This window comes from Doryrhamphus excisus, chromosome 23 (genome assembly GCF_030265055.1).
Source record: "Doryrhamphus excisus isolate RoL2022-K1 chromosome 23, RoL_Dexc_1.0, whole genome shotgun sequence".
Classification (NCBI taxonomy): Eukaryota; Metazoa; Chordata; class Actinopteri; order Syngnathiformes; family Syngnathidae; genus Doryrhamphus; species Doryrhamphus excisus.
The window spans coordinates 2332013-2357231 of record NC_080488.1 but is presented as its reverse complement, the minus strand read 5'-3'; the positions used below and the strand labels follow the sequence as shown (position 1 = coordinate 2357231).

Below are 25219 nucleotides of genomic sequence, written 5' to 3'. Positions count from 1 at the left end.
TACCCACCAACTATATGTGGTTTCTTAAGTTTTTATTATTTGCCGTTTTATTATTATTATATTTATTTATTACTGATTCATTGATTTTCTTTATTCTTGATTTGTTTATTTATTTTCATCTTATTTTGTGTAGAAAAATACAGAGAACAGTGGAATGTTTTATCAGAGCTTGTAGAAAATCAGAACCAAAGCAAAGTTTATTCATTTTTCTGTTTTTAATAAATGCGTTTTTTTTTTTGGAAAACCTGATGCGGCCCAGTCTCACCCAGTCCCTAGTTCCAGTGGCCCCCAATTAAATTGAGTTTGAGACCCCTGCTTTACACAGATGATGCTACTGATTATTAGAACTGATTGTGACAATAATGAAGGCATCCATCTTTGTGTTTCCACTCGTTTAGTGCAAATAGAATCCAGCCAAATACTGTTTTGTAGAATTTTATTGTGCATATGCACACAGTAGCAAAAGTCTTGCAGTGTATACTTTATGTTAACATCGGCACAAGTAGAAATAAAAGGTTGGAGGTATGCCATACGACAGGTCGGACACCATATCAAGTTGTCTGTAACGCGGATTATGTCCTCCTCACATTATCTTTAACACTGAATAAAACATTATTAGTATTTACGTAATACAAATATAAAGGCTACTTACTTTGATCGCTATGTGGATTATTATGGGCCAGATTGAATCCCTGCCACACACACACATGCATTGGTTGTGTATGTACTATATGTACTATGAGATCGCGTACGGATACCTTAATAGCTGAATATATGAAAATAACTCACCAACACGGGTATAGAAACCAAATATCAAAGCCATAAATCGTGCCGTGTTGTGCTACAGAGCAGTGCCTCCAAGTAAAACACACATAGAACATCCGGTGGGCTAATTCTAAGTAACAGGAGAACTCACCTGTGCAGGACAAAACAAAAACAAACCACCATAGATGGCAGCTATCCAATCCCTACCATCCACCGGCATGATTTCCCCTCTGTGCTTTGGGGATGAAGGTGATGAAGAGTGGAGGATAGCGATGGGCGGACATCCATGCTCCCTGTGCTCCAGGAGTGAGGCAGGAAGGGAAGGGTCACAGAAGGACCGGCGTCTGCATCGGCCGGAGATGAGCGTGGCTGCTTGAGGTGGAATTCAGACACGACGAAACATGGGGAGGATCGGATGGAGCGCAACACTGCATATAGACCGCAAGGCGGGGTTCAGTTACTCACTGCGGCGACACACAGAAGACGCGCTTTCGCTTACCGTCTGTCTCGGCGGGAGGTGTCAGTAGAAGCCGTGCCTCATTGTTGCCTGCTTGAGCAGCGCGTCTGTACAATTCCATTGCTGTTCTCAGGTTCTGCTGGACCCCAAAGCCACTCTCGTAGCACTGACCCAACAGGAGCAGAGCGGTGTCGTCCTAAACACAAGAAGACAAACACTGAGCTCACAAATGTAAAATTGAAACACCATAATCAAACCAAAAAGTATTGAAAATAGTGGTTATGTCCAGTAACCTCAGTCCAGCCAAATACTACTGAAAGTAAAATAAAACTGAAAATCTACATCTTGACTATTTTGTTTTAAACCCAGTGTGGTGGTGGTACTAACGGCAAAAGTCATCGAAATATTTCTGGACCTGGAAAGGCAGTATCAGGTATAAGTCAACAATAAAAGACTGGAAGCATCTAGAATTGTGCTCACTCTGCTCTTTGCTGCCATCTGCAGGTAGTGGACAGACTTGCTCCCGTTTCTCACAGGCTCCTGAGCATACACAGAAGCCAGGCACGTTTGAGCCTATAAATGGGGATTCAAGCACACCGGCATGAGAAACCCATACATTACAAGAACACAATTTAATAAGCTATTGGTTCCGGTAAACATTAATGCTACACAAAAAAAATATTTGGATCCATTTTCAAACATTTAGTAGTAACTAATATATTTAGATAATGCATTAAAATTGTAGCGAAGCAAGATGAGGCCCACCTTAGTCAGGCCAGCTGCAGCAGCCTTCTGAAGGAGGTTCATGGCTTTGTTCAGCTTTTCTACACTTTGGTGCCCGCCGGCTAGGAGCAACTTTGCACAGCGATATTGAGCATGTGCGTGGCCGCCGACTGCTGCGCGCCGGTAGTAATGGTACGCCTTAAAAAACAAGGAATGTGGGCAGAGAGGAATAATTAAATACAATAATGCCATGAATAAAGATGGCCGTCCATACATTGATTTGTATAAGAAGAGCTGGTCCACTCGAATTTGGTCAAATGCAAAACCTCTCTACACAAAGATAATAATGCTCTGTTTTTGTAATGGTACTATACAAAAACAATAATAATCATCAATTATTACGCCTCTATGAGTGTCAAATGATTCAGCTCTTGTAGTTAATGTTATGAAGGAATATTTGAAGTGGGAAAACATGAAAACCGGATGCTCCTCACCTTGTCCTTGTCCTTGCTGACTCCTTTGCCCATCTCGTAACAGACGCCAGCGTTAAACTGAGCCTTGCTGTAGCCTTGCTCGGCGGCCGCCACAAAACAGACGAATGCCTCCTCGTAGTTCTTACTTTTAACTCGTTGGAGACCTGCGGGATGATGGGACAAATGATGGAACTGGTCTGACCTAACATTAGATGTGCTAGGCTAAGCCTTTAGCTGCTTCATTGGTAAGCAAACTCGTTCTTCCAGAGAAGGCATATCACTCTTGGTGCCGCCGGAGTGTTTTTGAAATGTAAATTTCCTATTCATAAGACCGACAACTCTCACATGTCTCGCTGCTACTCACCTTGCCCTCCCCACTACAATGGCCACTTCAGGGTGGGATTCAGGCCCGATGCATAAAGATATTTTCATAAAAAGCAACCCACATACAGAAACTGCAGAGGAAGAAATTACCAATAATGTTCAGTACGACTGGGACGCTGGTATCTGCCACTTTTTTGAGGTTCTGTGCAGCTTCTGCCAGCCTCTTCTCACCTAAAAACATACCCTGAAAGCAACAGACGACAACAGCACATATGTAAAAAACACAACAAAAGCGCTGATTTAAAATCCAATGAGCTCAAAATGTGCACCTCGTCATGAGCATATTCTGTCTCTGCGCTGTCTTGCCTGCAAACGTTCTCTGACGGGCATGAATCCGAGAGGTTCAAGTCCAAAGATCCCTCTGTGTGATCAAAATGACACACACAGATGGAGTAGTGTCAAACTCGGCTTCTAATTTGGTTCAAATTGTATACACAGCATCCAGTATCACACCTTCCAAAGGTGAATCCTGGCCTGGTGGCCCCTGGTGGTTTAACATGGAGGTGGGAGTCGTCAGGTGCTTCTGCTCACTGCTGTGTTGATGTCTTCCGTCGTCTCCACCACTCGTGCTGCTGCTCTCACCCGAGGACCGACCGTGCAGGCACAACACACCGCTTCCTCTCGGAACCACATCATTCCTTGATACTGAGAAACACACACACAAAAAAGTGTCACAACAAGAGCAATTTTATTTTCAAATGTGAAGTTCTTACTGATCTCCAGCAGGAGGCGATAGCCACAGTTGTGGATATTTGACGCTGCGGTCAAGTTTGGACTGGGGTCGGTGCCTGATGAGAATCTGGAGTGGACCCGCCGGCAGATCTGCATGAAGAGAACTGCCGCCGCACCCTTTGGATCAAGCAGAGGAATCTTATTAGAAATATGCCGTACACCATATTGAATAACTTCCAGAAAGAAACGGGAATGTTTTGATTATTTCTTAATTTTTTCTGTTTTTGTGAATAAGCCTTTTATGAACACATAGTGTATTAGATTAAAAACACCCCACATTATTTACATGATTTATTATCAGTTTTGGCATTCCAGTGAGACCATAAAAAGCTGTGTCAGATGCAGTGACCAAGTGTGACCATTGAGGGGCGCTGCAGGGATGTCTAAAAATGAACATCAGTTTGGATAGCTTGGCTTACAGAAACAAAACTTCTTATACTGACCATTATGTGTCTTCTGTTTATTAAGGCTTTTATGTATGCTTAATTGAAACAAGAATGGAACCTACCCATCCCATGGCATCGAGAGCCGTGTAACGCCGCAGCTCAGGTGAGCTGAACCTGAAGGCCCCGTGTTTCTTCCTCCGACGCTCACCATCCTCTTCTTTCTGGGAGCTGACCGAGAGACATCACAAACACGAGAAAGTTAGAAAGCCTTTATTAGGTACACCTGCACAATTAAATATATATACAATTAAATGTGTCAGTGTTTAAAAAATGCTGAATTTTTGTAGTAATTACCTATTTTGGGTCTGAATCCATGTGCTAATTGATCAGTATCCGAACCTAAAACCCTGATCGGAAGGTCCCTAATTCAAAAATAATCTAACGCTCAGAGCTAAAAATGAAACCATCATGTGGATTTCATTCTTTCTGCAGGATAACAAACATAACATACGTGTGACGTTACCTGCTGTCTGGGGAGTTTCGAGAGGTGGAGAGCACAGTGGAGGTGTTGATGACCTCATCTTCCACATGGTGGTTCTGGGGTAGACGTAGTGGGGTGCTGCTGTGGTACCGATGCAGCACTGCAAAGGTGAAAAAATGTCATCACATGAATGCAACAAAAGGTCGGTCGGTGCTGAAGGACTGTTTGAGAAAGCCAAGGGAAATGAACCCTGTTGTCTACACATACTGTACACATACAGTACACTGACTGTAATGTGAATGTTCTTACCAGTGGCGTCATTAAGCCTATTTTAAGGGGGCTTCAAATTATTTAGGGGGACTTAAGAATATTTTAGGGAGGCTTCTGCCCCCTAAATAATGATTTAGGGGGTCTTCTGCTCCTAAATTTTGCCCCTAAATTGAAAAAATCAATTAAAAATATCTAATTATTTAGGGGGACTTAAGAATATTTTAGGGGGGCTTCTGCCCCTAAATTGAAAAAAATCAATTAAAAAAATCAATAAAAAATATCAAATTATTTAGGGGGACTTAAGAATATTTAATTTTTCAAATTACTTAGGGTGACTTAAGAATATTTTAGGGGGGCTTCTGCCCCTAAATTGAAAAAAACAATAAAAAAATATCAAATTATTTAGGGGGACTTAAGAATATTTCATTTTTCAAATTATTTAGGGCAACTTAAGAATATTTTAGGGGGGCTTCTGCCCCTAAATTGAAAAAATCAATTAAAAAAATCAATTAAAAATATCAAATTATTTAGGGGGACTTGAGGATATTTTAGGGGTACTTCTGGCCCCCTAAATAATGATTTAGGGGGGCTTCTGCCCCTAAATTGTACCCTAAATTAAAAAAAAAATCTATAAAAAATATCAAATTATTTAGGGGGACTTAAGAATATTTTAGGGGGGCTTCTGTCCTGTCCTAAAATATTCTTATAATACTAGCCTGCTACTACTACTAGTCGTAGCAGTCGTAATAATCAGAAGAAGAAGAATGATCATAGTAATAATAACAGGCTACTTTAATTGTTTTTTTTGTAGAAATACTTCTTAAGTAACTTTCTAGCTAACGAAATAGCTAAAAGAGAGTTGTTCTATGAACTCAATATTAAAACAAACAAACAATTGTGGTCATTAATGTCAAGTAAGATTATAAAAACCGGAAACGCCAACATTGAAACCGGATTTCAGAGTCATGGCGGCTGCTTGTGGTGACCAAAATAAACAGCCACCGGTTGTTTGTATCAGTTTAAGGTCTTACCTCTCCACACAATTCCTTTCGCTCTCCACATGCTTTATTCTTTTCTCTCGCAGGACGAATTACGTCCACCCGGGCGCCATTCTAAGAGACATCTCTCTCGAAGCAGAAGTCTCTGGGTTGACAGCCGTTACCGTCGAGGTCAACTCCGAGCGACGAAAATCACGAGTGGCGAATGCAACCCGGAAGTGGTTCACATGACGCAATCGAGACCAGTTTGTTTGCGCGATGTTGCAGTGGCATCTAGTGGTGAAAGAATGTAATGACAGACAGGAAAGCACAGTAAATAATTTCAATCATATTTAAAATAAACAAATCAAGTAAACATATAAATAAACATATAACATCAAGTAAACATATAAATAAAGTAAATATAAATATAACATATAAGTATAAACATATAGATAAACTATAATATAAATAAACACAAATAAAGTAAAAATCAAGTAAACATATAAATATTTTTAAATATAAAAAAAATTAAATATAAAAAGTATATTAAAAAATATAATAAATAAATAAAAATATGAAAAAATATTTTCATTTTTTTAAATTATTGTCTATTTTTCTTATGCCTTTGTCCTTGTTTAATTTTATGTTTGGTGTATTTTTAACTGTGCACAGCGCCTCAGTCACCCTGCAGGAAACTGAGGATCAACCAAGTGACGCAGACGCTGACCCTTACTGGAAACAAAAACTGTTCCAGCTAGGTGGAGCTAAACCGGGGTGGGCTGTGACTGTGTCTGTGGATCTAAATTCAGAGGAAACTTCTTGAGCCATTGCCATGGTGACAACACTATCATCATGTCTTTTAACCCTCTTCTTGAGGCGAAAAGTCTAGCCCGGAAAGAGGATACGCCGTGACCTGAATTACATTTAAGACTGTGTTTCTGTGCTTCTGACCTGCATAAATCTATCATTTTATAAGTTTATGAATGTTGCTTACATTTATTCCACTTACACTTGTCACTTAGGCCTATTACGTTCTATTTACTTTCACGCTTACACATAAACACAATATATACTTTTGCAATTTACTGATAGTTAACAATCCCCACTTGACAAAGGTCTTTTCTTCTAGATCAGGGGTCTCAAATACGCGGCCCGTGGGCCAAATGTGGCCCGCAGGACACTAGTTTGAGGCCCCCGCCTTGATATGAAAGTTTAATGTTAGTGCGGCCCGCGCAAGTTTGATATGGATGCTGTATGGTATCATGTACCCAGAAAAAATTATTACGTTTGATTAATGTTCATGTTAAAGGTTAAATAACTGTTAATAGTTATCCTCCCTATCCGTGTGGAAGTGGTACGTTTTTGGCTATTTAAGTTGAAAGGAAATAACTTGAAGGCTACCGTTTAGGTCGCTAGCTCTCTAGTTTGCGAGTTAGCATGTGTCTCAAGACCCTGCAGTTGCGCAATATGTTGTAAATAAAAAGAGTATAAATGTGACTATAGTCGTGTTTTGTCATGTCTATAGGGCTCTAATAATGCTTTTTAATTTTAATCTGAAAAAAAAATATTTTCTACCCACCAACTATATGTGGTTTCTTAAGTTTTTATTATTTGGTATTTTATTATTATTATTATATGTATTTATTTATTACTGATTGATTGATTTTCTTTATTCTTCATTTGTTTATTTATTTTTCATGTTATTTTGTGTAGAAAAATAAAAAGTAAGATATTTGAGAACAGTGGAATGTTTTATCAGAGCTTTTATTGTAGAAAATTGAAACCAAAGCAAAGTTTATTCATTTTTCTGTTTTTAATAAATGCGTTTTTTTTTCCGATATGAAGTATTTTTGCAGTATTTGTGTGGTTTTGGAAATTGAATTCAATATTTTGCTAAAGCAAACCAAATTGTCTTTTAGCAAAAGTGTAAAACTACACTGACTGTTGCAACATTCCACTCAGTGTGAGGAGACCACGGGCAGATGTTGCAGAACCCCACAGGAAGCCACCATTATTTTGTTAGCTGTGAACTCCGTGTGAGGATGGTGTTTTATCTCCGACCTTCACTTGTGGAAAAATGACCCGAGTATTACGGAAGATTTGTTGCAGATTGTTGTTGAGCCCCTCGCCCGGAGAAAACGCGACCCGACCGACCGACTGACTGACTGAAACATCCCAACCAGAGCTTTGTTACCCTCACACTGCAGTGGTTAAATTTGTGAACTAAATAAAATGAAGGGGGTTGGGTGGATAGAAACGGGGGTGTTTCCAACCCCCCCCCCCCTGTTTTCTTTTTTCACCCTGCGCTTGTCTCCTTGGTCACACACATCCTCACACACATACACAAACACCGACGAGGGCTTCAGTTCCGCGATGGCCAACACCACCACCAGCACCGAGGAGAGCTCTCCCGCTTTGGCCGCCGTAGCACATCCGCAGCCTGACATGGAAACTAGCGTAGAACCCGGCTCAGCGGCAAAACCTGAGTCCAGCCAGGCCCGTTGCGACGGAGACGACGGGGAAGAGGAGGAAGAAAGCGGGCAGAGGCAGGTGGGCGATGGGGGTCAGAGTTTGGACCCCGAGTGGGTGGAGGAGAGGTTCAGGATCAATAGGAAGAAGTTGGAGACCATGTTGTACGGTGAGTTTTAACACTATTGGTTCTTATCTGCACGAGTAAGATTAATGAGTATACATTGGCAAGTTGGTTATCGCAGCCTGGCAGTTTTATGACAAATACCTCCGCTGTGTCACTACGGAGACGCGTATCTGCATCTGGAGATCATCTAGAGAGCTAGCGACCTCAACGGTAGCCTTCAAGTTATTTCCTTAATAAGCCAAAAACTTACCACTTCCACACGGATAGGGAGGAAAACTATTAACAGTTATTTAACCTTTAACATGAACATTAATCAAACGTAATAATTTTTTCTGGGTACATGATACCATACAGCATCCATATCAAACTTTCACATTAAACTTTCATATCAAGGCGGGGGCCTCAAACTAGTGTCCTGCGGGCCAAATTTGGCCCGCGGGCCGCATGTTTGAGACCGCTGCTCCACGGCAAACAACCTGAATGAATTCTGGTAGCCTTCAAGTTATTTCCTTTAAACTTAAATAGCCAAAAACTTACCACTTCCACACGGGTAGGGAGGATAACTATTAACAGTTATTTAACCTTTAACATGAACATCAATCAAACGTAGTAATTTTTTCTGGGTACATGATACCATACAGCATCCATATCAAACTTATATTAAACTTTCATATCAAGGCGGGGGCCTCAAACTAGTGTCCTGCGGGCCACATTTGGCTCGCGGGCCACATTTGGCTCGCGGGCCACGTGTTTGAGACCCCTGGTTTAAGGCGTTGTAGCAGCTTGCAGACAGAAGCGCGTATCTGTCATATAACAATTCACATTTTGACTTATTAGCATCTCTTTCCTGCTTCGCAGGTGTGGCCTAATTTTTTCCGGGGTCAAGTGGGACGTCTTAGCGTCACTAAATGCCATCAACGTGATTAGCCGTATCCAGGCTAATTTGTGGAGGCCCCCCCCTCACCAACTTCACCACCGTATCGCCCCACCCTACGCTATTCTCTCACCATTCCTCAGCTCCAGTCAGGGTTGCCCATAGCGATGAGCAGGGGGTGAAGGCGACCCGGGCCCCCCCACCTCTCAACCCTGTAAATGTCACAGTGAAGTCACGGCCCTTTGAAATGGTTTATGTTCCCAGCCAGTTCTCCTTCCTTTTTGTTCCGGTTGCTAAGCTAACGTCAACATTTCAAAGTTGACACCGTATTGTCAACTTTGTGTAAGGATGATGACGTTCGGCAAGGAAAATGGTGGACGTGGTGGAATGATTTATACATATGATGCATTCAGGGGTGTCCAAACTGAAAAATGATGCATGGGTTACTTTGCTATTTTGTAAACCAACACAAGAAGTTACTGTATATATATTTATGGTAATTGTAATGGTTTAATTTCATTTGAACATGCATCAGATTACAATTGAATGCATCACATAATCAGTTCACAGTTCCACATGTCCAAAAGGAGTAGGAAGAAGCAAAGCTTATTAAATCCTACCCCTCCATCTGGTACTTTTACAATCAGTAACTGTTACATTTGTTCACTTCCTGCTTCCCTAATATAGTTAAAGTTTTTTTAATTTATTTTTTATTATTTTTATTTATTTATTTTATTTTTGTCACATCATCAGTTCACAGTTCCACATGTCCAAAAGGAGTAGGAAGAAGCAAAGCTTATTAAATCCTACCCCTCCATCTGGTACTTTTACAATCAGTAACTCTTACATTTGTTCACTTCCTGCTTTCCTAATATATTTTAATTTTTAATTTTTAATTTTTTTTTATTTATTTTTAAATTTTTAAATTTTTTTTAAATTTGTATTTTTTTATTCGTATTTTTTTTTAAATTTTTGTCATGTACCGAAGTACGAGGTGATATTATAACTTGCCTTCCAAGATGACATAATGTTTGTTTTGTAAAATAAGTTATTTTATTTTATTTTATTTTATTTTAAATTTTAATTAATTAATTTATATTTTTTATTTTTAGCAAACATCAACTGCTTGTATTGTTTCTTGAATTGGCTCATCGTTGTGCATTGTTTGACTTCCTTACTCAATCCATTCCATAGTTTTAATTCCACATACTGAAATGCTATGGCCTTTTAACGTTTAAAAAAACACAATATTAATTTCCTTATTAATTTATATTTAAATTCTTTCCTGTGTTTGTTTCAGCTCCAAAGACTGGTGATGGTTTGACAGGCGAGGAGTTTTTTGAGAAAGTAAGTGAAACACCAAACACAAACATTCCATTCATAAGATAAAAAAAAGTTTTCATCTCAGTAAAAAAAACGATGTTAAGCATCAGTTTATAAAGTTTACTCAGTAATTTGAGCTGACAGACCAGATCGCATCTTGTGATTAGAGCTTTCCCAGACATGATGATTACCGTCTTTGACATGCAAATGAGCCTTTATATTCTTAGACTGTTTGTGTTCTCGCGACATACAATGACACACGGCGTTCTCGTACTCCCTCATCATTGTTTTGCGTTTCGACAGGTGATGAGAGAAACCGACACTCAGGTGAAATGGCCATCCAAGTTGAAGATCGGAGCCAAGTCCAAAAAAGGTGACGGATTCTGAATATATCCCTTATAATTAGCCTCTTCACTGGCATCGAACTTGCACAATGGCGACGTTCTACATCATTAAACAGCATTGTTATTTCTTTCAGATCCACACGTGAAAGTGGAAGGGAAGCGCGCTAATGTCTCAGAAGCCAAAAAGAAGATTCTAGAAGTTCTAGAAACCAGGGTGAGGCTTATGGGCCATTGTTTGTTTATATTGGATACATTAATTAGACGCCTCATTAAGAACACCTGCACAGCATGATGAGATTTAATACATCAATTCTATGAAACAATAAATATAACCAGCAATGCATGTTTATAAATAACAACAATGTATCCCATGGGACATGGATTCAAATGCGGCGTGTGAACGGGTGTTTGTGTACCACAGGACTATTTACACAATGAAATCAATAAATAAAATGAACTGCCGGGGGGGCACATTTTTAGAAAGCTTCTTTTTTCAATATTGTTCTTTTGTGTGTAAAATCAATACAAGAATATTTTATATTTTAACTCAGGAAAACTGCAAGTCCAAGAATATGCGAATAATGTTTTACTTATTCCCTTTTATGTGCATTCTAAGGAGAGAAAAACAGCTAGCATGTGGAATCTAACAATGCGCACCTAGTAAAAAAAAAAGAAAGGAATAAAAAATCCGCCAAAAACTTCAGACAATGTTCTATTTATGTAACTGACTTGTACATAAACCAAATTACAGCGACATTATTATTATTGTTATTGTAGCAGCTAACACGAAGAACTATTTTTCTGGCGTAGTGACACAGCGCCTCACGCCACTGCTGTAATAAAATATATAATAAAAAAACAATTATTAATTCATTCATATATATATTTTATTCATTCATATATATATCTATATATATATGAATGAATGAATTTATATATATTTTATTACAACAAAATATTAATAATAAATATAATAATACATAAATAAATATTTTAATATATAATAATATATATATTAATTAATTCATTCATATATATATAATATATATTATTATATAATTTTTTAAATATTTATATATTTTTATTATATATTATTATATTTTATTTATGTATTATTATATTTATTATTAATATTTTTGTTGATGTAATGTACAAACAAAACATGGAATGTTTTAATATTTATATATATATATATATATATATATATATATATATATATATATATATATATATATATATATATATATATGTTTTAATATTTATTTTAAAAATATATAAATAAATGTCCAAAATGACATATATATAATATATATATATATTATATAAATATGATATATATATAAAACATATAATATATAAATAAATATTAAAACATTCCATGTTTTCTTTGTACATTACTTGGCTACTTTTTTTTAATTCCACTGGCGACCAGTCCAGGCAGTACCCCCACCCCCATTCGCCCAAAGGCAGCTGGGATAGGCTCCAGCCGACCCCTGCAACCCTAGTACGGACAAGCAGCATAGAATATGAATGGATGGAACTCCTAATATTTTGACTTATATTTGCTAAATTACTACTGATTTTGACCATTTGAAGTTTTTTTTAGTTCAATTGTATTATATAAAGTGAATTAAATGATAATAATAAAAATATGTGACAATATTAAGAAGAAAAGTTGTGTGTTGTTTCCGAAAGGTAAACAAAGTGACCCTCAAAATGGACGTGGCCTACACAGAACACTCCCACGTGATCGGCAAAGGCGGCGGCAACATTAAGAAGGTCATGGAGGTCACTTCCTGTCACATCCATTTCCCGGATTCCAACCGCCATAATGCCGCAGGAGAGAAAAGCAACCAGGTTTTGCTCAAGGAGGTTTTCGTGAGACAGAAATTGTACCCTGGACAAATAAAAACCAAAAGGTTATTTTTTTCAATCACTAGGTGTCAATCGCCGGACCCATCGAGGGAGTGGAGGAGGCGAGGAGGAGGATTAGAGTGAGTGGGCTATTTATAATCTCAGCAGATTTTTTATTTTGTCTCAAAACTCAATTTCTTCACGCCAGTCTGGACTCAGAGATCAATAAAAATGATCAATAGAGCACCTGACAGCCAATCAGACAGGTATACTGTATTTGTCAAAAAGGTTTAGTGTGTCTTTGTCAGGCGTCACCTCATTGGCCCCCGTCTTCTATGCTTTGCTTCCATACTTTTTTTTTATGCGCCAGGATCTGCAGCCGCTGGCTTTGACCTTTGACCTCCCCGTCAGCTTGGCCCCGCAAGCTCTGCCGGACTCCGGCTCCCCGCTTATCCAGCAAGTCGTGCAGACTTTAGGCGTCAGCGTGAGCTTCAGAGCGGTACCGCCTCAGCCTCAAGCGCAGCAGCCCGCGTTCTTCGGAAGCTGCTGCACCGTGTGGGGCCTGCAGGGCAACGCCCCCGCGGTCAAGGTCAGGCCGCACGTGACGATGAAAGCACTCGATAACGCGCACAGATTGTAACTACATCGACGCGGCTCTCACGGTAGAAGGCGACCTGCGTTTTGATGGAGCTGCTCCTGGGGTCGGAGATCACGGGCGGCGGCGTCGTGACGAGCCAGCTGGATGTCACCTCGCAGCAGCACCTCTTCCTGTTGGGGCAAAACGGAGCTCACTTCCTGGGTGTCATGCACCACACTCAGACACAAATCATTCTACCTGACCTCAGTGCGCCTCAGAACCCGCCATCGCTGCTCATTCAGGGGACCCCCGATGGGGTGTGTCTGGCCCGGCAGCAGCTCACGGTACGGTGGGGCAATGCCCCAGATGAACCCCATGACTAACATGAATAACTGCAATGTATCGTCCACATAATATGAAAACATAAGTATGATGCAGGCTGCATGGTGGTCGAGTGGTTAGCGCGCAGACCTCACAGCTATGAGACCAGGGTTCAATTCCACCCTCTGCCATCTCTGTGAGGAGTTTGCATGTCCGGGTACTCCGGTTTCCTCCCACATTCCAAAAACATGCTAGGTTAATTAGCGACTCCAAATTGTCCATAGGTATGAATGTGAGTGTGAATGGTTGTTTGTCTATATGTGCCCTGTGATTGGCTGGCCACCAGTCCAGGGTGTACCCCGCTCGCTCTCGACTGAAGACAGCTGGGATAGGCTCCAGCACCCCTGCGACCCTCGTGAGGATAAGGGGTAGAAAATGAATGAATGAATGAGTTCTCCTCCTGTTTTGTGTGGAAGTGGTAACTTTTTGGCTTCTTATTTTGTCTTTCCCCACCCTCGGCCATCTCTGTGTGGAGTTTGCATGTTCTCCCCGTGCATGCGTGGGATTTCTTTGGGTACTCCGGTTTTCTCCCAATTCCAAAAACACATTCCAAAAATTTAAACACACATTTGATATTAATATTCATATTAATATCTATAAACACGCTATTGAGGCAGCTCTTGAATATGATGTCATTGAGCCAACTGAAGAGTCCTTTTGATGCTGTAATAACAAAATCCCACTCAGGTTTTATGATATTTTTTATGTGTGTTTTTGTTGCAGGACTGCCTGCCCGTGTGTTTGATGTTTGACATGCGTGAAGATATGGAGGCCGATCAGTGCACCCTGGCTCAGATGATGCAAAACCTCGGAGTCTTCATTAGCGTCAAGCCTAAAGTGAAGCAAACCAACAAGGTAGCACAATGGAGTCCGTGTTTTCCTTTTTTTTTTTTTTTTTTTACATCATCTCCATTACTTGATGGAGAGTTTTAAATGATATATTTCGTAGCACTGCTCCCTGAGGAATACCATTTGTTTATATATTTGCAGTCGGTGGTGGTGAAAGGCCTAGAAAGGAACATCCAGTGTCTTTATGAGGCTCGTCGTTTATTGCTGGGGTTGGATTCCTTTGACTCCAGCAAGGTGACCCCTGACCCCATTCTACCCGGCAATGAGCTGACCAGCTATTGGCTGAATATGTTGCTGCAGCAACTGCGTCTTTCTGAACACGGTGAGCCTGCACACATTACGAAGCGTAAAGGAGAGGTGGAGCAAACAGGGGTGGGCGGGGTCATTAGCGTCTTTAGTGGACCCCTGCATTCTTTGTTTTTTGATATTTGGTGGAAAAAGTTATGGATATGGATGGTTCAGTTATTTTGACACAAGCGTATTTAAGAGTTAAATTGTGTGCAGGTCTGCACTAATATTTAATGTTCTACCCTGCCTCCATTATGGAAATAGATATATCTATATCAGATATAATATATCGGTGTGCTCCGCTTGTGTTAAAAAGCCCCTCTATCAACTTCCACTATCGAAATAATGAATGGTACAAAGCCCCGCCCATCACCTCCACCCGGGCTCCCGCCCCCGACTGAAGAAGTGAGGACAGCACTCAAAGGAACAGACAGCCGTCCTCTAGAGAAGGTACGGTTCTCACTTTGAATCGTAAACGAAAATGACTCATAACGACATTCACAGAAAAAATCTCGAAATTTTCACGATTTAGATTCTGGAAAATGATGACCAGTCCGGTCAATCCGAGGATGAGAGCTCTCAGGATAAAGTGATATTGACGTCATCGGAGGATGCGGTCAACTTCCCCATCAGTAGGCCAGCGTTGATGGTTCGGAGGGGGAGTCTGCAAGGTCCGGAATTGAACAAGGGTTTCAGCCAGGCCAGGCGTCACTCCACTGGGCAGGCGTTTACATGCAGGTGAGGGTTGCTAACACGCATTTAGGTATCGTATAGGTATATATATTTTTTATTTATTTAGGGCTGCACAGTGGACGAGTGGTTAGACCTCACAACTAGGAGACCCGAGTGGGTTTTTTGCGTGGGGACTCCGATTTCCTCCCACATTCCAAAAACATGCTAGGTTAATTGGCGACTCCAAATTGTCCATAGGTTTGAATGTGAGTGTGAATGGTTGTTTGTCTATATGTGCCCTGTGATTGGCTGGCCACCAGTCCAGGGTGTACCCCGCCTCTCGACCAGAAGACAGCTGGGATAGGCTCCAGCAACCCCTGCGACCCTCATGAGGATAAACGGTAGAAAATGAATGAATGAATGAGTTCTCCTCCTATTTTGTGTGGAAGTGGTAACTTTTTGGCTTCTTATTTTGTCTTTCCCCACCCTCGGCCATCTCTGTGTGGAGTTTGCATGTTCTCCCCGTGCATGCGTGGGTTTTTTCTGGGTACTCCGGTTTCCTCCCACATTCCAAAAACATGCTAGGTTAATTAGCGACTCCAAATTGTCCATAGGTATGAATGTGAGTGTGAATGGTTGTTTGTCTATATGTGCCCTGTGATTGACTGACGACCAGTCCAGGGTGTACCCAGACAGCTGGGATAGGCTCCAGCACCCCCTGCGACCCCCATGAGGATAAACGGTAGAAAATGAATTAATGAATGAGTTCTCCTCCTTTTTTGTGTGGAAGTGGTAACTTTTTGGCTTCTTATTTTGTCTTTCCCCATGCATCCGATTACATCCATTGATAGCCGCCTTGTGCTAGCTCAGAAAAGATAAAGACGCATGTTCAAGTCTCATAAGATTTGTGCATGATGGGTAAATCCCGAGTCCCCCTCTCATATAGACATCATCAGACAAACCAGGAGTCTAATCTCTTTATTCTACAGTTGCTTTGCTGCATGTCATTTCTATCTGCTGCTTTTCTTTTCATTATGCTAAAAACGGTTTGTTACAGTTACACAGTTCATAATTGCACACAATAAAAACGCCGACTTTGCAGTTCTTCTATGGAAGGACTGTGTTTGTGTTTTAATTGCTACCACAAAGCCACCCAAGTTAATCCTTGCATGTTTGTGTGTTATCTCTTCCATGCATAAGGATGCTCAATGCAGACACGGAGCGTGGGAGGAGCGAGCGGAGGAACAGCCTGAGGAGAGACGTGATGCTGTCCTGGGATGTTTGCGCGAGCTCTTCGGAATCTGAAGTGAGATGCAAAATAATGCATAATACACGGCGGTCTAGTGGTTAGCGCGCAGACCTCACAGCTAGGAGACCAGGGTTCAATTCCACCCTTGGGCATCTCTGTGTGGAGTTTGCATGTTCTCCCCGTGCATGTGTGGGTTTTCTCCGGGTACTCCGGTTTCCTCCCACATTCCAAAAACATGCTAGGTTAATTGGCCACTCCAAATTGTCCATAGGTATGAATGTGAGTGTGAATGGTTGTTTGTCTATATGTGCCCTGTGATTGGCTGGCCACCAGTCCAGGGTGTACCCCGCCTCTCATCTGAAGACAGCTGGGATAGGCTCCAGCACCCCCGCGACCCTTGTGAGGATAAGCGGTAAAAAATGAATGAATGAATGAGTTCTCCTCCTATTTTGTGTGGAAGTGGTAACTTTTTGGCTTCTTGTTTTGTCTTTCCCCACCCTCGGACATCTATGTGTGGAGTTAGCATGTTCTCCATGGTTTTCTCCGGGTACTCCGGTTTCCTCCCACATTCCAAAAACATGCTAGGTTAATTAGCGACTCCAAATTGTCCATAGGTATGAATGTGAGTGTGAATGGTTGTTTGTCTATATGTGCCCTGTGATTGGCTGGCCACCAGTCCAGGGTGTACCCCGCCTCTCGCCCGAAGACAGCTGGGATAGGCTCCAGCACCCCCCGCGACCCTTGTGAGGAAAAAGCGGTAGAAAATGAACGAATGAATGAATGTTTTTAATTGTATGCATTAGAGCGCATAGAATCTGCATAAAAAACATCCAAAGGAGCCTATAGGAAATAAAATTGTATATCAAAAAATGCAACAGGGATTGATTTGAGTTTCTTTGCCCCCCCCCATCTTAGTTTGTCATTTCTCACATTCATACAAAGTTGCACAAACTGTTAATAGGATTATTGCTATAGCGCCAGCAGGAAGTGTTGTTTCATGCACAAGTATTGCTACCAGCTGTAAATTAGGTCCCCCTCCATCCCCCCTCCCCCGCCGCCTCTTCAAAGGTGGGAAAAAAAGTGATCCAATTTCATGCATTATTTAACTACTTTATTTCCTGTTTGTGCTTTGTAGGTTTATGACTATGAGAAGAAGAAACTGCTGGCAACCAGAGGTTTGTGCTGCTAAATGTTTAATAGGGTTTCTTGTATTGTACGATGCTGAGCAAAGAGCTAAAGTGATCTAATATTCATTGGCCTGTAGCATATGGACAAAAGTCTTAATCAATTCATTAACCCGGGCGTCTAAAATATGGTTGGGGATGAAAAAGTTATTTTCTGACTGTTTACTCCTCACTACAAATGAGTTCATTTTAGCTTGAAACCGGGGCTGTCAGAAATAGCTCATTAACGGTAATAAATGATTTATTACATTACTTACGTTAAGATGTAATACGCTTTACGTTAAGTAGCGTCCCCACAGAGTCACATGACGTTTATTCTGACCTGCACTTATCAATAGCGGTGCAATACAAACACCATGTAGTACAGTATGTACCTACAACTCACAAACACGTCATAAGAACGACACTTCCTCATTGTTACTGATGCATTCACTGACACCATGATACCATGAGATCTGGAGGACTATAATCTGTGTTTAATGGCGACACTGTACACAGTCATTCATTTTCGAATTTTCATTCGATTTACATTCTCTTTCATGGGAATGATTGATTTGGTTAACATCCGTTTTGGTTAGAGTTGGCTCTTCTGGAATAAATTAATGACGCTAACCAAGGTTTCACTCAAGGTTATAGGTTATCAACCTCATCTGACAAGCACAGCCGTTTCATTCATTCATTCATTCATTCATTGAGGGATGTGAGGGGGTGCTGGAGCCTGTGATTGGCTGGCCACCAGTCCAGGGTGTAACCCGCCTCTTGCCCGAAGACAGCTGGGATAAGCTCCAGCATCCCGCGACCCTCGTGAGGAAAATGAATGAATGAATGAATGAATGTGCTCGTCAGGTGAGGTTGATAACCTAAAACCGAATGAAACCTTGGTTAGCGTCATTAATTCATTCCGGAAGAGCCAACTCTAACCAAAACGGATGTTAACCAAATCAATTATTCCCATGAAAGAGAATGTAAATCGAATTAATGTGCTCCAAAAAGCTAAAAATATTAACACAAATCACGTTTTTGACATGCAGAAAACAATTTGAAATGCAAATAAATGATAAACAAAATATTTAAATTTTAAGCTCATGTTCATCAAAGATGCATTAGTAATTCTTGATGTGAATGTTTCCACAATATGTCTTTGCAAGACGTTTTTTTGACTGCCTTTTTTTTTGTGTCTGAGTCAATAAAACGCTGTCGGAAGCCCAAACAATAATTTCACATATGATGGACAGCTCTAAGGAGCTGAGGGAGACTTTTCAGTTTCACATTGACGCTGGATGCGGCAAAACAAGTCAATGCGGTCTGTCCATCACGGCGGCTGGTTCAATTCTACTCCAATATATATATATATATATACTGTATAGATGGACATGCTGCATTCAGGTGTTAAATAATGCATCGGGAATAGTACTTGTTGCGCCGGCATGTGGCAAACTTAATGAGGCTCAAATTGTTGAAACACACAAAAAAAAAGAAGTAACCCTGCGGCTTCTTTGAACTGCATTCAATAGAAAGTGACATAAGACTGACAGCTCGTCATGCTAGTATGTGCTTATATATATATATATATGTGCTCATAATGTCAGTTGTGCAGGATTGATTTTGTGAGTGAGTGAACTCATACAGTGGAATATGAGTTGGAATGACTTATGAAGCAGATGGCCCACTCACACTGCAAGTTCATAATCCCGTCATAAAGGAACACCGAGGGAATTTTGGAGCATTTGGCTGCAGATTTTCCTCAATATCTTTCTTTCTGAATGATGGATGAGGTGGCATTAACACTGCGCGGGCGTGTGTGTGTGTGTGTGTGTGTGTGTGTGTGATGGTGTTCATGGCTATGTGGGGACAAACGTTTCCACAGTCGCATCACAGGGACTTCTTTGCAATGTGGGGACCTGTGGACCATGCATACCATGTGTACTGAATGAGAGTTCTAGAAGTTTTTTTTTTTATAAAGACTGGATACAGGGCTGCACGGTGGATGAGTGGTTAGCGCGCAGACCCGAGTTCAATCCCACCCTCGGCCATCTCTGTGTGGAGTTTGCATGTTCTCCCCATGCATACGAGGGTTTTCTCCGAGTACTCCGGTTTCCTCCCAAATTCCCAAAACAAAAGTTTGGTTAATTAATTAATTAAACGAGGGATTACGGTGTGAATGACCTTACGGGAGTATTTATACACATTCATTCATTTTCTACCGTTTTTGCTCACGGGGGTGCTGGAGCCTATCCCAGCTGTCTTAGGGCGAGAGGCGGGGTACACCCTGGACGCCAAAAAGAAGCCAAAAAGAAGACAAAAAGTTACCACTTCCACACAAAATAGGAGGAGAACTCATTTATTCATTCATTCATTTTCTACCGCTTATCCTCATGAGGGTCGCAGGGGGTGCTGGAGCCTATCCCAGCTGTCTTCGGGTGAGAGGCGGGGTACACCCTGAACTGGTGGCCAGCCAATCACAGGGCACATATAGACAAACAACCATTCACACTCACATTCATACCTATGGACAATTTGGAGTCGCTAATTAACCTAGCATGTTTTTGGAATGTGGGAGGAAACTGGAGTACCCGGAGAAAACCCACGCATGCACGGGGAGAACATGCAAACTCCACACAGAGATGCCCGAGCATGGGGAAAGACAAAATAAGAAGCCAAAAAGTTACCACTTCCACACAAAATAGGAGGAGAATTCATTCATTCATTCATTTTCTACTACTTATCCTCATGAGGGTTGCGGGGGGTTGCTGGAGCCTATCCCAGCTGTCTTCGGGCAAGAGGACTGGTGGCCAGCCAATCACAGGGCACATATAGACAAACAACCATTCACACTCACATTCATACCTATGGACAATTTAGAGTTGCTAATTAACCTAGCATGGAGAACATGCAAACAGAGATGGCCGAGGGTGGAATTGAACCCTTGTCTCTTAGCTGTGAGGTCTGTGCGCAAACCACTCCTCCACCGTGCAGCTGTTCCAAGTTTCGTTTTTAGGCTGAAGTAGATAAAAACGTGACAATACGAGTACGACCTCGTGAGCTAACAATGTTCAGTAATGTTTTTATTTCCTTGTCGTCCCCTTTCAGCGATGCAGAGAAAACCAGTGGTCACCGAAGTCCGCACGCCCACAGACACTTGGAGTGGTCTCGGCTTCTCCAAATCCATGCCAGCGGAGGCGGTGAAGGAACTTCGTAACATTAGCCGCCGCAGCTACAAACCCTACCTAAGCACAAGTAACAGCCAGGTACCAATCAGCAATTAGCCCGTAGGACACCTGTAGCTAATTTCAAATAATGATGCCGAATGCTTCTCAAAGTCTCTGCGGGCTATTTTGTGTCGCGGCGTCTCATTTGTCCGTCCTGGATGGTAATAATTTGAAGTCTTATCTCGCCGTGCGGCGAACACTGGCAATTTGGATGCTCAATTACTCTCAGCCTGATAGCATCGCTTTGGTCAGCACGGACGGTGACATCCTGCCGCCTACCTGAGTGCTTCTACCTCGTTAAAAAACCTTCAAACGGGCTGATGAGCTGAATCAATGCGGCGGAATGAGAATTAGAGCCATTCTTTCTTTTTACTTTAAATTTGTAGTCAATGTGCATTTGGGGAAAGGTGCTAATTCTTCACTGTATTCTTTCTATTATGTGTTTATAATTGATACAGAGCGGGGATTCAATTGCAAAATGAATGTGTAAAAATAAGTTGCACGGTGGTTAGCGCGCAGACCTCACAGCTAGGAGACCAGGGTTCAATTCCACCCTCGGCCATCTCTGTCCAAATTGTCCATAGGTATGAATGTGAGTGTGAATGGTTGTTTGTCTATATGTGCCCTGTGATTGGCTGGCCACCAGTCCAGGGTGTACCCTGCCTCTTTCTCGAAGACAGCTGGGATAGGCTCCAGCACCCCTGTGACCCCCGTGAGGAAAAACTTTACAAAATGAATGAATGAATAAATGAGTTCTCCTCCTATTTTGTGTGGAAGTGGTAACTTTTTGGCTTCTTTTTGGCGTCCAGGGTGTACCCCGCCTCTCGCCCAAAGACAGCTGGGATAGGCTCCAGCACCCTCTGTGACCCTCGTGAGGATAAGCGGTAGAAAATGAAAGAATAAATGAGTTCTCCTCCTATTTTGTGTGGAAGTGGTAACTTTTTGGCTTCTTATTTTGTCTTTCCCCACCCTCGGCCATCTCTGTGTGGAGTTTGCATGTTCTCCCCGTGCATGCGTGGGTTTTCTCCGGGTACTCCGGTTTCCTCCCACATTCCAAAAACATGCTAGGTTAATTAGCGACTCCAAATTGTCCATAGTTATGAATGTGAGTGTGAATGGTTGTTTGTCTATATGTGCCCTGTGATTGGCTGGCGACCAGTCCAGGGTGTACCCCGCCTCTTGCCCGAAGACAGCTGGGATAGGCTCCAGCACCCTCGTAAGGAAATTTGGTAAAAAATGAATGAATGAGTAAATGAGTTCTCCTCCTATTTTATGTGGAAGTGGTAACTTTTTGGCTTCTTTTTGGCGTCCAGGGTGTGCCTTGCCTCTCGCCCTAAGACAGCTGGGATAGGCTCCAGCACCCCCGTGAGGAAAAACGGTAGAAAAAGAATGAATGTGTAAAAATACTCACTTAAGGTCATTCACACCGTAATCCCTCGTTTATCACGGCTAATTCCAGACCCGACTAGCGCTAATGTTCTCACTGTGTGCTTCCAGTCATGGGCCAATCAGAACGGGACAACATCTAACGGGAGCGACTCAGACAACTGGAGGGACAGACGCGGCTCCCACCCTGCCTCCTCTTCCTCGTCGTCCTCCTCTTCTTCTCCCTCCTCCCCTCCACCCACCTCCTTCTCCTCCTCCTCCCACTTCCCTGCCTTCGCATCCAACAGAAACAGAAACGACAAAACCTGTAAGTCACATTCTGTATGAGCGCTACTAGCAATCGTGGCGTGCGTCCCTGAACTTTGACCTCTCTGTGGCGTCATAGCGGAGGGATTCATGGGTTGCGGCAGCTACTTCGAAGACGTGTGCTCATCACGAAGGGCGTCCAACTGCAGTCAGCGGAGCCCGTCCCCACAAATGGTGGACGACCTGCCCGAGCTTCTCGGCCAACTGGGCTTGATGAAGTACATCGATGTGTTTGAGCAACAGGAAGTAAGAAAGACTAATTACATTTCTGAGTGCCCTTCTATTACATGTATATTTTCTTGCATTATTGAGGTATGGTTTTGATCTAATTAATCTTGGATAATGTTTTTTTTTTAATTAATTGTTGATTTTTGAGAGGAACTACATCCTGTGAGTGCAAGGTTTTATTATATTATGGGAATAAAGTCACAATATGTGTTACAATATGTAATATTATGAGCAAAAATAACCAAATTTAAAGAAAAACTATTATGAGAAATAAAAAAGTTGTAATTTTACGAGAATAAAGTCAAAATATTATGGGAATAAAATCACAATATGTGTTACAATATGTAATATTATGAGCAAAAATAATCTAATTTAAAGAAAAACTATTATGAAATAAAAAAAAGTTGTAATTTTACGAGAATAAAGTCAAAATATTATGGGAATAAAGTCACAATATGTGTTACAATATGTAATATTATGAGCAAAAATAATCAAATTTAAAGAAAAACTATTTTGAGAAATAAAAAAAGTAGTAATTTTACGAGAAAAAAGTCAAAATATTATGGGAATAAAGACACAATATGTGTTACAATATTTAAAGAAAAACTATTATGAGAAATATATATTTTTTTAATTTTACGAGAATAGTCAAAATATTATGGGAATAAAATCACAATATGTGTTACAATATGTAATTGTAATATTATGAGCAAAAATTATCAAATTTAAAGAAAAACTATTATGATAAATAAAAAAAAGTTGTAATTTTACGAGAATAAAGTCAAAATATTATGGGAATAAAGTCACAAAAATTCAAATAAAAAATTCAATTAATTGGAAAGTAAAAATAAATAATAAAAAAGTATTCTAACTGGAACAGAAGTCACAAAGTTATGAAAATAAATGAGCAGTAATAAAGTCGCTTTACAAAATATCAAAGTGGGCCTTGCATCCTTTCGTTATTCACTATGTGGCCCTCACTGGAAATGGTTCGAACCCCCCCCCCCCCCCCCCCAAATATGGTATAACCCTACTACAGCCACTCATAAACACAATGGTGTGCATTCCCATGCAGATTGACTACCAGACTTTCCTTACATTGTCTGATGATGACCTAAAGGAAGTGGGGGTGTGCACGTTCGGTGCCAGGCGTAAGATGCTTCTGGCTATCTCAGGTGAGCTCCGAGTAACGTCTTAGTTTACATCTCCATCTGCGTTGAAGCTACATATATCTTTCTTTTCCTATCCAGATCTGAACAAAAGCAAAAGGAGGCCTTCGGATACGCCTAATGTGAAGTCCGGATACCTGGAAGGCGGAGCGAGCGGCAGACTGCCTCGCATTGTGGACATGGAGGTTGCATCATCCAGTAACCGCTGGTGAAAGGAGATCTCCATCTTCTCGAAAGCCTTTTCTCTAATATGTCTGCCTTAACTTAACCAGTCAAACTTCTATTATAAAAAAACACAACAGCATGTAATTATATGTGCCTTGCATCAACAGCTTTTTTGTACCAAATCAAGACAAGGAGGTCTTCTCTTCCGAATAAGAAACTACCACCATCAAGCAAACCCTCACTTTTATGCAAATGTAAATAAACTTTGACCAAAAATTGATACTTGATGTTTAATAATGTTCATGTGTTCCACTAGAGGGCACTGGTGTCACTCTGTCTTTAGAAAGTCATAAATATGTGAAGCATGAAGATGTTTTATTTTGTCTGCAATGCTTGAGGGTTCATTCATTCATTCATTTTCTACTGCGGGAGTGCTGGAGCCTATCCCAGCTGTCTTCGGGCGAGAGGCGAGGTACACCCTGGACTGGTGTCCAGCCAATCACAGGGCACATATAGACAAACAACCATTCACACTCACATTCATACCTATGGACAATTTGGAGTGGCTAATTAACCTAGCATGTTTTTGGAATGTGGGAGGAAACCGGAGTCCCCGCAAAAAAAACCCACGCATGCACGGGGAGAACATGCAAACTCCACACAGAGATGGCCGAGGGTGGGGAAAGACAAAATAAGAAGCCAAAAAGTTACCACTTCCACACAAAATAGGAGGAGAACTCATTCATTCATTCATTTTGTACCGCTTATCCTCATAAGAGTCGCGGGGGTGCTGGAGCCTATCCCAGCTGTCTTAAGGGCGAGAGGCGGGTTCCACCCTGGACTGGTGGCCAGCCAATCACAGGGCACATATAGACAAACAACCATTCACACTCACATTCATACCTATGGACAAT

At 41.3% G+C, this 25219-nt stretch overlaps 2 protein-coding genes across 2 annotated transcripts; one reads left to right on the top strand and one right to left on the bottom strand.

The window, feature by feature from the left end:
• Nucleotides 1-421: 421 nt before the first annotated feature.
• On the bottom strand, nucleotides 422-5869 carry dele1 (DAP3 binding cell death enhancer 1). The gene is made up of 12 exons (XM_058063423.1): nucleotides 5703-5869; nucleotides 4444-4561; nucleotides 4043-4148; nucleotides 3516-3651; nucleotides 3256-3447; nucleotides 3072-3163; nucleotides 2893-2986; nucleotides 2440-2582; nucleotides 1988-2143; nucleotides 1703-1795; nucleotides 1265-1418; nucleotides 422-1193 (listed from the first exon to the last, which is right to left on the bottom strand). Exons 1-12 carry the CDS (start codon nucleotides 5731-5733, stop codon nucleotides 958-960), a joined length of 1551 nt encoding a protein of 516 aa, XP_057919406.1. The 5' UTR covers nucleotides 5734-5869; the 3' UTR covers nucleotides 422-957.
• Nucleotides 5870-8024: 2155 nt separating this feature from the next.
• bicc2 (bicaudal C homolog 2) lies at nucleotides 8025-24534 on the top strand. Its single transcript, XM_058063044.1, has 19 exons — nucleotides 8025-8289; nucleotides 10422-10468; nucleotides 10748-10817; nucleotides 10923-11002; nucleotides 12484-12645; nucleotides 12729-12782; nucleotides 13013-13231; nucleotides 13309-13563; nucleotides 14324-14455; nucleotides 14591-14771; nucleotides 15054-15187; nucleotides 15270-15475; nucleotides 16610-16715; nucleotides 17794-17833; nucleotides 20933-21090; nucleotides 22549-22744; nucleotides 22823-22989; nucleotides 24047-24146; nucleotides 24222-24534. The coding sequence occupies exons 1-19, from the start codon at nucleotides 8025-8027 to the stop codon at nucleotides 24350-24352; spliced, it is 2703 nt and encodes a 900-aa protein (XP_057919027.1). The 3' UTR covers nucleotides 24353-24534.
• The last annotated feature ends 685 nt before the right edge of the window (nucleotides 24535-25219 follow it).